Source organism: Camelus ferus, chromosome 25 (assembly GCF_009834535.1).
Source record: "Camelus ferus isolate YT-003-E chromosome 25, BCGSAC_Cfer_1.0, whole genome shotgun sequence".
Taxonomy (NCBI): Eukaryota; Metazoa; Chordata; class Mammalia; order Artiodactyla; family Camelidae; genus Camelus; species Camelus ferus.
The window spans coordinates 15,745,227-15,762,671 of NC_045720.1; the positions used below are offsets into that span (position 1 = coordinate 15,745,227).

At 38.2% G+C, this 17,445-nt stretch overlaps 1 protein-coding gene across 3 annotated transcripts in view; it reads right to left on the reverse strand.

Moving 5' to 3' along the window:
* COL14A1 (collagen type XIV alpha 1 chain) overlaps positions 1 to 17,445 on the reverse strand; it is a 184,338-nt gene that overhangs the window by 73,247 nt on the left and 93,646 nt on the right. For all 3 annotated transcript variants that reach the window (XM_014560694.2, XM_014560692.2, XM_014560695.2), the window contains exons 25-33: positions 15,509 to 15,565; positions 12,041 to 12,180; positions 9,811 to 9,934; positions 9,484 to 9,627; positions 8,494 to 8,658; positions 7,630 to 7,668; positions 7,342 to 7,480; positions 3,805 to 3,947; positions 595 to 704 (exon numbers count right to left, since the gene is read on the reverse strand). In XM_014560694.2, coding sequence (XP_014416180.1) covers positions 595 to 704; positions 3,805 to 3,947; positions 7,342 to 7,480; positions 7,630 to 7,668; positions 8,494 to 8,658; positions 9,484 to 9,627; positions 9,811 to 9,934; positions 12,041 to 12,180; positions 15,509 to 15,565 — 1,061 coding nt within the window. The remainder of the gene's footprint in view (positions 1 to 594; positions 705 to 3,804; positions 3,948 to 7,341; positions 7,481 to 7,629; positions 7,669 to 8,493; positions 8,659 to 9,483; positions 9,628 to 9,810; positions 9,935 to 12,040; positions 12,181 to 15,508; positions 15,566 to 17,445) is intronic.

The following is a 17,445-nucleotide window of genomic DNA, read 5'->3' on the forward strand; positions in this document are numbered from 1 at the left end:
GGGAAAATCTAGGCAGGGTCTAAAAAGCAGAGTCCACACTGTGTCCTATTGTCTCTGCATGAACCTAGCAACATTTATTTATTTATCAAGCATTTGCTTTTCCATCTCTGTGTGACTTGCCTTCCTCCTATCTGAAGTCCCAAGCCACAACCTACAAGATCCTCTTTTGTCTTAAGCTGAAGATAGTATTATTAAAGGTGAGGGTTTTGGCTATTTTAGTGAGTTACTCAGTTTTCCTGGGTCTCTTCCATGTATAAATGTTATTAAACTTTTGTTTGAGTTTTCTCCCATTAATCTGTCTCATGTCAATTTAATTCTTAGATCACCCAGAAGAACCTAAAGGGGTAGAGAAAAATGTCTTCCTCCTGACACTGTCAATATCTCCTGGGGTACCTGCTAAAAATGTACATTTTAGGGCCTCATCCCAGAACTACCAAATCAGAATCTCTGGGCATTGTTACCAAGCTCCTCAGGCAATTCCTGGTCCAGTTGAAACATGAGGCCCAAAGCTGTATGGAATTCTTTTTACATTTCTCTGTTGCTTTACCTACAGCAAACATAATAAAGGATATATGTATATAAGGTATCACTTACCTTGTGAAAGCTTCCATAGAAAATTTTCCTAATTTCAGGTCCTTCAAAAGTAACAGTTTGAAAATCCCCACTGTAGTCATAGTTGAAATATGTTAGAGTTTTCCCACCATCTAATCAAGCAAAGGAAAATGAGAACATTTTAGAAAGTATTAAAGTGGGTGAGTAATTTTTCTAAAAGTCAACTCATGACTGAAAATGACGTAACCTTTGTTTTGAGGCTGTGTTTAGGATAAAATGATGAGGAGGTGAGGAAATGATCTACAGTCCTTGGGTTGCCCCAGGCTTTCAATTGGCCATAGTGAAGATGAGGCAAGGACCCCTACAGATACCCTTCCTCTATACTTCCTTGCCTATTTACTCTCACCCCCAACACCCTTTCAGGAGATGGCTGTCTGAAGTTGGAAGTACAGGCAGACAAAAAGGAAGAATGAAGTTCATCAAATATTAAGACATAAATAACAGATCCTTGGCTTTATTAATCACTGGACAAACCAAGTTTCCCAGGACGTGTAACTTACCCCACCTCAAAATAGTGATATTACAATGTGTCTTTTATTATGAACAAACAAACAACTAGACAAAAACTATAAGCAGCTTTTGGCAGGCAAGAGTTCTTTTCAGGAAAGAGCTCTTTGCAGAAGGCCCTGTTTGTCTTGTCACTTCAGCAAAGCTATATTGTAACTAACCTTAAACCAGGCACCCTCACACTCTACTCATCTCCAGCCCAAGCGTACCTTTCAAATCTTTTGATCATACAATACCTTGCCTAACCTGTTGGTTGTTTCCATAGATCAAAGAAGTAGAAATGAAGAATAAAGAATTAATAGATGACTAGTTCTTTTCCCTAGCTTCCCTTTTAGTAGTCTCTTGAACAAACTGTATAAACAAGATAGCATCTAAAGAAAGATGATGAGGAGTTGACAAGCCTGCATGCAGTGGGAGATGGTCACAAGTCTGATCCCCCATCTAACTGATTAACTGAGATTATTTCCCCTTTCCCTTTAAGATCTTGTATGGCTGAGCAGACTCTTCAGAGTTTGTTTTGGGACATGAGTCTGCCTTCTCCTCAGATTGCCAGCTTTCTAATTAAAGCAACTGTTCTCATTCTTACCAATACTTGCCTCTCCTACTGACTTTCGAGCAGTGAGCAGCCGGACCTGAGTTCGGTGACAAAACCTTTCTAATCTTGAGTACTTCATATTACAAGGAGTATTTTATTACAAAAAAAAGGTATATTTTTCTCACTAATTCATTCCTAGGTTACAATTTAATTTTTCATTATGTTTTCAAAAAGAGCAAATAAGTATTAATCATTTCAAGAGATTTCTTTGTCTTCAAGTCCTGGGTATAAATGGAGTTAACAACCTATATCTTTTTAATCTACAGCTTTCCCTTAGTTTCAATATCAATGCAAATGTTTTCACAATGTTTAGTTGTTGATTTATTTCCATGTTCTGAAAAGTCCTTTAGTAAAGACTAGTTGGAAATAAGCTTAAAATGCTTTCCTTATCCAAACTTTTGAGTTAGTACCTAACAATAGCCACCAATTTTGGTTCCCAGCTTGACTGGAATCCTAAACTAAAAATATATTTAGAAAACTCAGGGACATTAACCAAAAACTTGATAATTCTCTTAAGTGATCATCATTTGTGACATCCAAGACCATAAGGTTAAGAAGTTTCCTTTATTGTTTCCCCTTCAACTTTCCAACCTCCAAACAATGGAATTTCTCATTCTTCAGAACCAATCTCTTTCTTTTCTAAACTCACTCTCTAGATGATCTCACCCAGTATTAGGGCTTATGCATCACACATATAAAACTCCATCCCAGAATTCTTCCCAAAATACGCTGCTGCCAATCTGATATTTTTTCCTGGGATATGAAAGTGGCATTGCAATATTGTGATTTGTAAGAAATATTTATTTGTTACTCAGATGAGCAAAATATATTTCTCATATATACTTGGTCTTTGTCTATGGTTCCTGCCTCACAGCTCCTAAGACCCTTGGAATTTCCTGCGGTAAGAGCAATAAATGTGTCTTTTGTTACGTTAATAAGGTGGCTTTTAGAAATCCCTTAGGTAACCTAAGGATGAAGGGTTGGTTGCCAGGAGAACCACTCAAGATTAGAGGGTTAGAACTGTCAGTCCCACCTCCCCTCTCCACAACTTCTAGGGAGGGGAGAGGGGTCGGAGACTGAGTTTAATTGGCAACGGCCAGTTACTTAATCAATCATTCCTATGTAATGAAGCCTCCATAACAGTCCAGAAGGATGGGGTTCAGAGAGCTTCCAGTTTGGTGAACACATGGGGAGGTGCTGGGAGATTAGAGGGCTTGGAGAGGACATGGAAGCTCCACACCCCTTTCCCATGCCCTGCTCTATATATCTCTTCCATCTGGCTGTTCCTGAGCTATATCCTTTTATAGTAAACTGGTAATCTAGATAGCAAAATGCTTCTTTGAATTCTGTGAGCCACTCTAGTAATTTACTAAATGAATCAAACCAGAGGAGGAATTTGTGGGAATCTCTGATTTATAGACTGTCAGTCAGAACTACTGGATTTGTGATTGACATCCTGAGTTGGAGGGGGTTGTTGGAACCTCCAATTCATAGCTGGTAATAGGCTAAGCTTGCCACTGGTGGCTGAAATGGAGGGGGAGCAGCAGGGGAACAGTCCCGTAGGAATGAGCCCTCAACCTGTGGAATCTGACACTACCTCTGGATAAACAGTGTCAGATCTGAGTTGAATTCTCAGATACCCTGCTGGTGTCCACGAACTGCTTGGTGTTGTGTGAGAAGCCTTTCCTCCATCCCTCACCCGCCAACACACATGTTGGAATCAGGTCCAATAACCCAAAAGAGGCATCTTACACTTATCATATCCATGTATGAAAAGTGACTTCTGACCCCACCCCTCTGGCTGATTCCTCCCCCACATCAATCTTGCTCTTCCTGCTGTCTCAGGAATTATCTCTCCACCTTGCTCACTACTGAGTCCCAGAGCCTAGTGCTGGCACACAGTAGGAACTCAATGAATATTTGCTGCAAGAATGAGTAGATAAACGAACGAACCGTAATTCATTATTAGTATTTCCAAATGTCTTAAAATAAGTGAATTACTCTACAGTACACACAAAAGAGGGAAGTTGGCACGCATATACATTACTCATACACATATGAGCAACTGTTTTATAAATAAATATACTTACTATCTAAAATGACTCCAACCAATGGATCAGAATTTTTATTTAAAATCTCCCAAAGAGCAAATGGTTCCTCTGGAGTGTCAGGAAGAATCCGGAAAAGAAAACTGATCGTGTAGTCAGAGGGCAATCCTTCTGGATGTAAATATCTGAAAATGGAAAGCAAAGAGTGTATTTTATTGTTTACCTCTTCAAGAGGTTATTTATAAAAGTGTTTAATAAAAGCAAATACACTGTCATCATATAAGAATTGAAAAACAGAAAAGAAAAAATGAACAGACCACCATTAATCCCATTCAGAAGTGACCACTGTGTTGCTGTCATGAATTTCCCTCCAGTCTTTAAAGAATGTAAGTATTTGTCCAATTTATATGTTTTCTCCCTTTCTTTTCTTAGCACTGTTTACTATACATTTCATATATCCTTAAATACTTTTCAACAGCATGATATTTAATGTCTGTACAACCTCTTGTTTGGCTAGTCCATTATTTATCTGACTTAAACATTAAAGTAGTTTCAAGTTTTAATATTATAAATAATGTTTATCTACAGTCCTTTTATAAAACTTAACTCAGTCACTTTCTACCACATGTTGTAGTTAGTTGCATTCCTGGCTGTGCTGTGTGCAGTGATGCACCATCCAGAGCCACCTTCAAGAATTAAGAATTACTCCTGCTACTGGGAGTGATGTCTGCAGACAGCTCTCAGACTTGCCTCAGTGGAAGAGAGATGCCTCTCCCAAGGTCATGCCTAGTTTTTAATGACACCTCTTTTCAATGACTGGTCTTTGAGGGGATATAAGGACCAGAGTCTCTCATTCTAAAGGAGATAGCTCCATTTTCAGAACTCCTGTCAACTGAGGCCAACTGAAGCTTTTACTGAGACTGCTTCACAGCATGGCTTCTCTCCTTTGCCCCATCTCACTTCCTTCTGTTTCCTTCCACAAGAACACAGTCTCATCAACTTCCCGCACTCTGTTCTCCCCCTCTGGATCCGCTTCCTAGGGAACCCAGCCTGCTACACCACCTCATCTCTCTAACAATTAAGTGGCTCATTTATATACTTCAAAATGTTTCCCTCAAGCAACAAATATGGTCTTTTACATATAAAGGAGATTCATAATATTTATTAATTAAATGGATAAATTTGTGAATATGTGGGAATTGAGCATGAATTTTAAAATGAAAGTTTGATTTGCATACATTAAATATTTATTTATTCATTCCTTTATTCAATATTTGTTGAGTGCCTATTACCAGGTATTTGAGACACATCAGCGAATAAAACTGACAAGGATTCTACTCTTGTACCAGCACTTAAATTTAGCAGGGAGAATGATATAGTATATTAGAAGATGGTAAGTGCTATCCTATCAAAAGACAACAACAGAAAAAGGGGCAGCATAACAGGGATTGGGAATGCCAGAATGCTCTATTGTGCAATTTTGATTAAAGTCATCAGTGTTGGCTTCACTTAGAAGGCTCACTGAAAAGGTTACATTGGAGCAAAGGTTCATTGAGAAGGCAGTATTTGAAGAAAAACCCACAGGAGATGAAGACATCCAGCCAGCACAAAGACTAACTCTAGTGGGGTGTGCCTGGTGTATTTTGAGAACTGGCTAAAAGAGACAAGAGGTGAAATCAAAGAGACCATAGCTACCCAGATAAGGCAGGGCTCTTCGGCCATTCAAGAACTTTGACTTTTATTCCAAGAGGAATGGAGAATCACCGGCAGATTTTGAAGTGACATGATCTAATTTATAGTTAAAAAAAAAATCATTCTGACTGCTACTTGCAGGACAAACTCTAAGAAAGCAAGGGGAGCAGCAGGAAGACCACTGAGGAGGCTGCTGCAGTGACGTAGGGAAGAGGTGGCTCACATCAGGGTGAGGACAATGGAGGTGGTGGGAGGGCAGAGACAACAGCATTCCTTAGTAGATGGATTTAGGGCATGAGAGAAAGAAAGGAGTCGGGATTTTGGCCTAAGAAACTCGTGAGATGTATTTGTCATTAAGATGAAAAAGGTTTAGGGTGAAGCTAGCTCTGGAGGGAGGATCAGGGATGTGATATTGAACCTATGAAGTATGAAATGCCCATGAGACATCCAAATAGAGACATCTAGAAAGCAGTTGGATATGCAGGTCTAAATTTGGGGAAATGGGTGGACTGGAAGTACCATTTTGGAGTCCCTGGCATGTATACAGGGCTCAACACTATGCAACTGAGAAGATCACTAGGGATCAGATATAGACAGAGTAAACAAGGAGGTCTTCAGTGAGTCCTGGTTCCTCCAACATAAAGAGGAGGAGGACAAAAGAGGAGCCAGCACTGAAAAGGAACAGCCTGTAATGGAAACTCAAGACAGAGTGTGTCCCAGAAGCCCAAGGAGGAGAGTGAATGCAGATGCTGGTGACAGGTCGATTGAGATAAGGGCTGGGAAGCAATGACTGGGTTTAGCAGAGTGGAGGGCACTGCTGACTGGGTGAACAATTGCAGTGGAGTAGGAACAGATGTTCCCTTTGCCAATTCTCATTTTAGGCTAGGTCTGTAGGAACGATTTCCAAATATCCATTTTAATATTCATCACTTGACAGTGTAAAAAAAAAATCTGTCAAAAGGTAACATTAGATGTTTGCTTTATCTAAAGCCACATATACTGTAATAGGTTTGAATTCAACAGACAGTATTTTGGAAGAAGATGGAAAAGCAACTAGTTTATAAATTGGACAGATGAATTTAATACTCGAATATGATCTCCCCAACTTGTTCACGCACACGTGCACACTACAAGATTCAGACATGGAAGATGTTTCACATGCAAATACTGAAGGTATCTTGAGACAAAAACAAATGTTGATTTGGAATGTAAAGTAGTTGATGACATCTTGAGAGATGACCCCTCAAACCAGGAATTCCTAATTTGTATTCTCAAGTACCTCTGGTGTCTTCAGAACTGCTGAAAATGACCGCAGAAATCCCTATGTGCATCATAGACTGTAGAATGACTAGATAATGTGATTTTTACATAAAGTACTTGGAGTTGCTGTTGTGACTTCTCAAAGATAAAAGCCATCTGAATTCATAGCACTGCATAAAATGACCCAGGGTGTGGTGGGCTCTGGGGCCCGATTGCCACGTGCAAATCCCAGGATGGTCCTTAACAAACTATGTGATCTCATTCAAGTCATTCAGCTTCTTTGTGCTTTAGTTCCATTATTTGCAAAACTGAGATAATAAATGACTCTACTTCATAGAGTTGTTGGGAGGTTTGAGTGAGTTACTATACACATGCGTTTAGAACACTGCCTGGTATATGGTAGTGCTATGTAAGTATTAACTACCTTGACATATTTTCTCAGATGAATAGATATTAAAGTTCAACCAGCATTATGTGAGTCTAATGTTTTTAAAGAAATTTAAATATCTGCTCTATTCATCACGGAAAATCCTGCTGGGAACTATTACAACATATTTCAAGTTGACACCATTTTCACATTGAGATATAAACAATAATTGGCTTTAGTATCTTGCAATGAAAACATACTTGGTTGGCTGGGAAACCAGGGCATCTTTGTGAAGTTGGTAACAAGGATACACATTGAAGGTACCAGGCTCCATAGAAACCCCGTTCACTGATGAAAAATCCTTTTCAACCAAACCAAACATTTCCATCATCTTAAATCCTTAAAAAAGAGAGAGAGGGAGAGAGAGAGAATAGTCACTTCAGGATTTTAAATTTCAAAATTGGTCTATTAAGGATTAAAAAAAAATCTGGAACCCAAATGGGAATTTTTAATATATTTGCATTTGGAAAATTTGGTACACTGCATACCTGCAAGATCCATGCCATCCTTATGCACCAGTGGGCAGGCTGGGAAAGAAAACAAACAAAATAAAACCCTAATTTAGATATTTTTCGAAAATATTCTTCTCTTGTCCAGAAAACAGGAAGCTAACATAATTTTTGTGGAGGTCAATTATGGAGGGAATTCAAACCAGATGTGGCTATGGCTTTCTGTGGACTCCTAAAGACTGAAAGGCTCTCACTTCTATTAAAACTAAAGGGTCACAGGGGTGGGGTAATAGCCCAGTGGTAGAGTGCGTGCTTAGCATGCACAAGGTCCTGAGTTCAATCTCCAAGTACCTCCACTGAATAAATAAACAAATAGACAAACCTAATTACCTCCCCTCCACACACACACACACACACACACACACACAATTTAAATCCATGTTTAGAAGCTTGCATCCTAGGACAATTCCAAGAAGAAATTAAAAATGACATATATATACATTATTTAAAAAACCCCAAAGGGTCACAGCTCCCTTCTCCTCTCCTGGATCTATTAAAATCCATGGTGGTCACTTGAGAACAGACGTTGCGAGAAGTCTCACTTCTAATGTGTTACACTGATGAGCAGTCTTAACGCATTCTTGAAAACTATCTGCTACAGCTGTTTAACAGAGTTGCTTTGAAACAGAATCTCATCTTCTTAGGTTTATCAGCCTAAAACCCTAAACTTGGAGGAGGTAAGGTTTACTTCCAAATGCTCAAAACCACAAAACGAAATGTCTGCATAACAAACAGCACTCCAAGTCAATATGCTTTCTTCAGATCGGGATAAGACTCATTATTTAACTGGTATAAATTTCTCAGCCTTTAAGCCATGTTAAGTGCAAATTCCAAAGCACTAACTTGCTGATGCGGTTTCGCAGACAAAAGTAATCAACTCATCTTCAATTTTCTTAAAGGCGTCGAAGTCATCCACAAAGAAGACGTGCCGGGCACTGGGCTTACTGCCAATGCTAACCAACTCCGAGTAATCGGCATCAGCCACACCGACTGCAAAAATGCTGTAGCCTGTGGTGGAAGGGGAACCGATGCCTGATTACTTTAAATTGCACCAAAAACAAACAATGCAACTTAAGACACGTCCAAATGTTTAAAATATGTTTATTTAGGAGGGCCAGTGGGGGTGGATAATTCTTTACAGTTCATCAGAATTCTGGATACACATAATTCACTATATGATTAATAACCCATCATCCCCTAAAGAAATTTTCCATTTTAAAGAAGCTTAAGAGAGCCAGTGCTTGAAACAAAATAGTTACTATTTGAGAAACATCTTCATGTTTGTGTATTTTTAATAATTATTTCAGTATTGGTGGGATAAAGTGTGGTTGAAATAAAGAAACTTTATTTCAGTTTTTTTTTTTTCCAAAAGTAGAAACTGAGACATTAATAGGCTTAGAAGCCTGAGGTGGTTCACAGTTCAATGCTTGGTAAATAAATATGAAACTAGTCTTCGCTGTGAAGATCTTATGCAATGTAATCTTCACATTCTGCAGTCTCCATCTTACAGACTGGGGGTGGTGCTGAGACTGAGGAGTTTCTGTGATCCGGTTCCCTCCCTGGCCCTTCATGATAGTCCTTTTTATAGTATTGCCCTTGTTTGATGGCGTTTCTTACAGAGGGCATCCAGTATGTAACGGAAGTATTAGAGAAGATACAGCAAAATAATAGATTTGTAATCTGGAAAGTACTTTAAAAATCGCATGGTCCAGTTAATATTAAGATTTTGAAACATTTAAGTTGTGCTGATGTAGCTTCTAAATTTGTATTCAGAAAACAACAATGCTAAGAGTATTATTGGTAGGCACTGTTGCTTGTCTATGTAAAACTTACCATCTGACTGCATCTCCCTGGAGATTTTGGTCACATCATCTTGTGACCTCCCATCAGTTATAACCACGATGACCTTTGGGATACCTCTTCTGATTCCTGCCTCTGCAGTAAACAAGGTGTCTCGTACATGTTTAATTGCTTTTCCTGAAACAAAGGACGGCGACAGTTCAATTTCATTCCCTCCCACTTTTGTGTTGCTGGAGATGGAAGGGTAGGAACAAAGTTCTTAAATCGATGAAAAATCTTTTCTTAAAAAAATTCATATTATAATGCTTCAAAAAGAAGTCATTTCAGTAATTAGTAAGAATTAATTACTTTTGGTCTTACCTGTTTTTGTATTTCCTCCTTTGTATGAGATATGTTTAATTGCATCAAGAAGAGTCTCTTTGGTTTTGTAAGAGTTTAGTTTAAATTCTGTCCTGGGGTCATCAGTGAACTGAACCATTGCAACCTGGAGAGAGAAGGTATGTTTGTTTGTATATGCAGACGTCCTCTGGGCCAGGGAGCACATACTAAAGCACGATCACAACCACAGTTTTAATTTCTTTTTTAACCCAACCCACAATTTCCTTGGCTTAAAATTTCACACACGTTACATACCAAATCTGACATTAACTAGCATTTTTTTCTCTGAAGTACTTTACAGGAAGTAGTTTATTTTTAAAATCTCTCCCTAAAGCCTAGAGGCCCTTTGCCTTCTTGCTTGACAGATGGAAAAACAGCAGCCTTCGCCTCCTACCTTGACAGTGGTCAGGGAATCGATGTTGGATTCTTTCCAAGGATTTCTTTATGAAGTAAACCTATGAAGTAATTACTACAATTCTACCATTTTACAGATCAGGAAACTGAGGCACACGAAGTCAAGAAACTTACATAAGACTACTAGGATAGTCACTGGCAGAACCAACAGTTGAAGCCAGGTAATTCTACTTCAAAATCTATTCTTAATCATTTCAATATAAACCATCCCGGCTTCATTTCCTATAATTTGCTTTTATTCCTATGCAACTTTGGGGACATTTTAGATTTTTTTTTTTTTGGCTTTGGTTTTCAGAATTATGATGAAGGGAGTAAATACAGCATCTTACTAGCCTTTCTTTGATTTTATGAGCCTTCAACTGCTACCAGTTTATCAAAGTCTACTGCAAATGTCATCATCTTTAGAACACTTCCTCTGATTTCTCTAGTCAAAACAAATTTTCCCTCCCTGAAATTCTGAGCACCTTTTCTATTTTTCTCTTACAGGTTACCCCCTACATCCAAATTTCCTCAGTCATTGTTCAAAAACATATTCCCAATCTGTTCATTTCAGTGCATCTCAGATCTGCCACCCTGGCCCAGGCCTCCATCATCTCCTTGTTAGACCAGGAGAGCAGCATCCTAACTGGTCTGTCCACTTCCACTCTCACCTCTATCAGTACTCACGTTCCACAAAGAGTCAGAATAATCTTTTTAAAAAAGCATATCAGATCTTCTCTCCTTAAAACTTCCCATTGCATTTAGGGTGACACCCATTTCCTTAGATGGTCCATAAGACTCAAGATGATCTGGCTTTGCCTCCTTCTTCCACCTCTCCTCTTCCCCCACCCCCACATGCTCACCTGCTCTATTCCAGCCACAAGTTTTTAGCACCTGAAGCCTCAAAACTCATTCTCATCTTAGACCCTTTGCACTTACTACTCTCCCTCTCTGGAAATTCTACTCTGAGATCTTCTCAGCATCATTTACATTTCAGCTCAGAAGACATCTCCTCAAAGAGGCCTTTGTTATTGTGCAACTTAAAATAACTCTCCCAAGGCAAGGAGGGTGTAGCTCAGTGGTAGACTGCATGCTTAGCATGCACGAGGTCCTGGGTTCAATCCCTAGTACCTCCATTAAAATAAACAAATAAACCTAATTACCACTCCCCCCAAAAAAAACCCCAGTAAAATAAAATAACTCCCCCACATAATTTAAAATAACCTTTGGTAAACTTAAATCTCAGCTCAAAAGCTGGCATCCCTACCTTGTGAATTTATTTGTTTGCCTGTTTATATCTGTCTCTCCTCCTCTCCCTGCCTTTAAGAAAGTGAGCACCATGAAATAGGGATATTGTCATACCCATATGACAATACTGTACCTAACCCAAATAAGTCCTCAATAAATGCTAGTTGGATGAATAAATTAGTTTTATGGTCTGCTTGATCCATAGTAATTTATGACCATGATCTCTCTCTTTAAAGATTTTAATGTCCCTGAGGGCAAAAAAAAAAAAATATTGATTGTGTCCTTAAAGGAGTTACTCTTTTCTAGTATATAAAAGAAACACCTGCTGACATGGCCATTCTAACCTGCTTTAGTTTGCTGAACTCAATAGCTTTCCAGGACTAACATCTTCTCAAGCTCTATCAGACACCAGTAAGCTGCTTCCAAACTCAGACCTGCCTATTCTCTCATTTAGGGCTGGATCCAATCAGTATAGTTCTTTACCCATATTCCCTGACAAGCAACTATCATAACAGCTTGCAATAATTATTTAATGCATAGAATGAATTAATGATTGATCTATGAGCCTTACTTGAGTTCCATCTGCACCGATCTTGTCCAGAGCTCCAACAGTGCTATACAGAAAGTTAATGATCTTATTGAAATTTTCATCTCCAATACTCCAGGATCCATCCACCATAAACACCAGGTCGGCTTTGGCAGCTTTGCATACTGGAGACCGAGAATGAATTTTGAACCAGAGAAAAAGGGGAAAACGTAGTAGCTATTAAACCAACAAAACACGTAATGGTTCCCCTCTGGTAACTAGAGCTCTTTCCCAAAGGAAAGGTATAAATCATGTTCCAAATTCTTGCTCACTCTGCTTCCTGGCCATCATTTCTCTCCTATACTGAAGTTTCCTCATCATGACGAAGAAGCTTCTTTCGAATATGTGGAATTCAAGAGGAAAAAAATTCACCCATCTCAGCCCCAAAGAATAGACAGGAGAGGATGGAAAAATGTGGAACGAAAGTGATTTAGACACAGAAGCATCAGCAAGCCCTCTAGTGCCTACTGACTGGAAGGAAATCTAAGTTATCACTCTGTGCACCCCACCCTCTGCTTGAGTTAATAACATCACAGAGATTGAACCTCCAGAAGGAAGGCATGCCACATAATGAAAGCAGATTAATCTGAAACTTGATATGCATTTGGACTGAGGCCAGAAGCAAACTTTAATTCCAGCCTTGCTCAAAAATTCTGTCTATGTCCTATTTCATGTTTTGTTTCAGGTTATCTACACAGCTCTCTTTTCCTTCATTAGATCATTGTGGTTGACTCTGTTTAATGATGAAACAATTTTGTCTTTAATAATCTGAATCTTTTAATCTTAGGCCATTTGCACACAAATATTCTATGAGATAGTGTACCTTTTGTCTTTCTTTAGAAAAGAATTTCACTTGGTTTTTATTAGGTGCAACTTCAGTCCCTTAAAGCTATTTACAATATAAAATAAACCATCTCCAAGTGAGTTAATACTCCATGTACAGTAAGGATTTGGTGAGGTTATTTTCATGAGTTCCATGATTTACAAAATTTTACATTTTACATGTTTCTGGTTTGAATTTAAAGCTGAAAGGAATCACAAGATCTGCTAATTAATTATAAGCGTATAAAAGAAAACCTGGTGTTCCATTTCTAAGGAAAGATGAAATCTAGATTAAGTTTCACCTTCGAAATGAGAGCAAAATCCGTTGAAAATATACTCAGAATGAAAAATTTCTTTAATACAAAGGAAAAAAGAAAATACATCAAAATGCATGAAAGGGAATTACCTCTGGGATATGAAATTGTGTTTTTAATTTTCTTCTCTGCACTTTTTTCTATTTCTTAACATTGGTTTAATGAATATTCAGTATCACTTTAATAATAAAAAGTTTACAGGCTTTATTAAATACACTCAGGACAAAGAGAGACTAAAATGAATAATGCATTCAAGTTGCAAAAGGCCCACTGTCTAAAATCATCATGATGAAATCTACAGGACCAGTGTTTCTACACTGGCAACCCTCACTCTCACAGACCCTTTCAAATCTCACGTCTCCCATGAGCATTCATGAATGTTGACTGAATAATACCCATGCTCTGCTGTAAATAAAAATATTTTGCCCTCAGAGAATTCTGCAACATCTGTACCAGAAATGTCTAGTAAATTCATCAATTAGGATTCTGTTTTCAGTTCCAAAAGTGAAAAATCATCATAGTTAGGCTAGAAAAGGCTAGATATGACTGCAGAAGAAAGTCTGGCATTCCAAGTAGCGTAAATAGCCTTAAAAGATGCAGAACAGCATAAGGCATGTAGGGGGAACTCAGAGTTCTACAATTTTGCTGTTAACTAATATACTTTGGGAAATGATGTCACAGTGTAGGCTGCTCATTGAGCACTTTGCCTGGTATGCTAGGAGGGACACTGAGCTTTATTTTTGTAGAGTTTCTCATTACCTCTTTGTTTCCTTGACCCTTATACTCTCCAGCATCTGATCCCTCTGATTAAGCTGCTGTGCCTTGCAGGACATTTGGGCCTGTCCAAAATGTCCAAAAGATACTTGGTTTGTACCAAAAGTTCTTGAAATTTGGTCCTATCCAAAATGTCCATGAGCATATTTGGTCCATGCCAAATGGTTCTGGACAGGATCAAATATCAAGGCTCTTTGGGCATGGACCAGACATCCCTCCAGTAAGGTGGCAACAACTTACTTTTCATTGTAGCTCTACTATGTAACAAGTACTTTAAAATGCATGGTAAGAGGAAGAAGTCTTCCAAAGCAACCTTCCAACTAGTGTTTCACCTTTACCCCCTCCTGCCCCAATCCCTCCTCCCCATTTCACCAAGGTTATCTTTCTCAAACAGATTTTTGTAGGTCATTCTCCCTTCCTAAAACTCCTCATGGCACATGATGTCCTATAGGATAAAGCCCAGACTTCTTCAGGCACACAAACCACTTCATGACTGTCTTTACCTTTTCTATGGGCCACACCAAAGCACTTATGGTTCCCCAAACACATTATGTGCTTACATCACTCCATGACTTTGGGTTCCAATTTCTCCATTATTTATCTGTAGAACTCATTCTTCAAAATGTAGATCAAATTCCTCCTTCCCCTTTACAAGTAATTAACCTGCACCAATATGAACTGTTCTCATTTCTGGGCTACCACAGTATAATTTCCACTTTCTACTGATGTCTTTGACTGGTAATTATCTAGGCAAGCACCCATTTCTCTTGCAATACTGAAAAGAAGCAGAAAGCAGCAACCATAGATTGTTACTGTATTCTAAGTAGCCAGTGTGAAGAACTTTGAGAATAAATAGTAAGGTTAATAAATGTTCATTAACAGAATAAAAAAATTAACAATCACTATTGTGTTTGGGAGCTCTTTTAGAAAGTTACCTTAACAGCTCAGGTGAGAGGTGAGGAGAAACTCTTGTGATGAAGACAGAAACAAAAAACTGGGAGAGGCATTTCAGAGGTAAACTGGAAATGGTTACTCTTGTCTACAGAATTACAAACTATGTTCTCACTCACAAATTATATAACTGTTTTCCCTGGGTAAACATTTATTACTCTGATATTTTCAGTGAAATAAATATGAAGAAATTCTGTTAGAAAATCTACTCTGTGTGTACAAAATCTACTGTTAGCTTTTTTATTGAATATTTTTGATATATAACACTGCATAAATTTAAAGTGTGCAACATATTAGTTTGGTACATTTCTATATTGTAACATGGTTGATGTAGTTATTTTTAGCACCTCTATCCCATTACATAATTACAATACAATATTATCGCCTATAATCATTAGACTGTGCATTAGGTCTCCATGTCTTATTTGCTACTCATTATAAGTTTGTAGCCAATAAGGGTTTGACAGGCATTTATATTAAAGAGAAAATATCTTTTATTAATAGCTTGGTTTTTAAATAAACAGTCAAACAAAACCAACAGAAACTCAAAACCTAAAATCATATCATTACTGTATTATTATTTTTTTTTTACCTTCTTTTGCTGGTGGAATAGTTGGAGGAAAAGTAGGTGGTGGAGTAGGAGGTGATTCTATAAAGGGGAGGGAGAAAGATCATCAATTAGCCATCTTCCCTGTGGCGAAGAGAGAGAGATCATGAAGACATAATTCCTAGGGGGAGTCAATGATTTTGACAACTGCCTTCATTGAGAATTTCGTGAATTTAGTTCCCACTATAAACTAGCCAAAGCCTGTGGAAACTGGTTCCAACCACCCCCTCAACCTCAGACTTAAGGCTTTAAACGCCATTTTGCCACAATTCAGTTTACGCAGCAGGAGTCAATGCAATCAAACTGTCAACTACAAAGTGGTTCTAATGCTGATTTAAGGCAGGAACCCCGCCAACCTATTTCAGCTTAGCTTCTGGCTGTTTTCACACATATTATGAACTTTATTTCCATTCTGCCTAAGGACTGGCCATCAATCCTTATTCAGTAGCACTTTCTCCCTTTCCACCCAGCATCCCCAGGATGTGGTCCCCAGGGAATTCGAGTCACTCTCTGTTCTGTTCAGACTGTGTCTGGAAAACTTTCAGTTCTGAGGACAAAATGGCAGGACATTGGGAGGCTACAGTGTGCCCGGATCAGTAGAACTTGGATGATGAAGGGTGAGAAGTCTGTGTTATATGTGGAGATGTGGTTTGGTTAAAGATCATGGGTATTGTTTCATCAGAGTGGTGACTTTCATACCAAGTCACACAGCAAAGCACTAGGAAGTTACGGCATCATTAGGTAAACCTCTTAATATTCTTTTTGTATATATTTTTAAAATTCTTACTTGATGCTAAAGATTTACGAAAAATTGAGAAAATTCTTTTTACTATCCCAATGTAATATGAGAGAAAATCCTCAATTAATCATAGTCATTCACACAGGGGGAAACAGTAAGTGCCCAATAGCTACAAGGATTTGAGCTCAGGCAGACTTTGCTGGGAATGTTGTAAAGGGAATTCCTTCACTGGTAGGAAATTTGGAAGAGATGAACTTTAAGGTCTCTTCCAATTCTAAGAGCCAATAAAATAAAATTATTTGAGTACAATGATTCAATATTTAAAGAAGTGAGGTAACTGTATATTACTGATATGGAAAGTTGTTTGAAATTAATTATTATATGGAATGAAGCAGAATACCGTGGTATGATCCCATTTGTGAAACATAAAAAATTCTATTTATCTGACATATGTGTGTGTGTGTGTGTGTGTGTGTGTATATATATATAAAATATAGATTTACCTATATATGTCTATATGGTTGTATATCTGATATATATATACATATTCAACAGGTGGAATTTCTTGAAGGTACCAAGCTGATACAAATGGGTATTTCTGGGAAGGAAGAGTGAGGCAAGAGGGAAGCTGACATTGCTCTTCTTACACTCTATTGCATTATTATAGACACTATGTGCTTTTATCTTTTAAAGGCAATTTTTTGGAAACTAAAAAGTTTCAAAAGTAAAAACAAAGTTTGAGAAACTTTAATATTAAAACTAGGATTGAAAAACTTTTTGAAAGCATCATAAAATTGCTCTAAAGCCGTATGTATTTACCTTAAAAATCTACGGAAGCAGTGCGTCATCATCTTTATAACTGTGCATTTTCTTTAATGTGAAAAACTGAGGCATATCCTAAATTCAGTAAGTAAATCAAGAACCAAATTAATGAGCAGCTATGGCAGCCTGATGGATATGTTTGGTCAGAACACCTGGTCTAAGACCATCTTGGGGAAGAAGAACCACAATGAACTGGCAACACGTGTTCATAGTCAATGTGTGGCACACAGATGGTCCTTGTCTTCAAGTATGCGAGAAGCTGACACAGAGAAGAGGGAGCAGTCTTGGTCTGCATTGCTTCAGAAGTTTGAACTAGAGCCAGTGGAAGCTACAAGAAGACAGATGTTCCCAACAGAAGGAA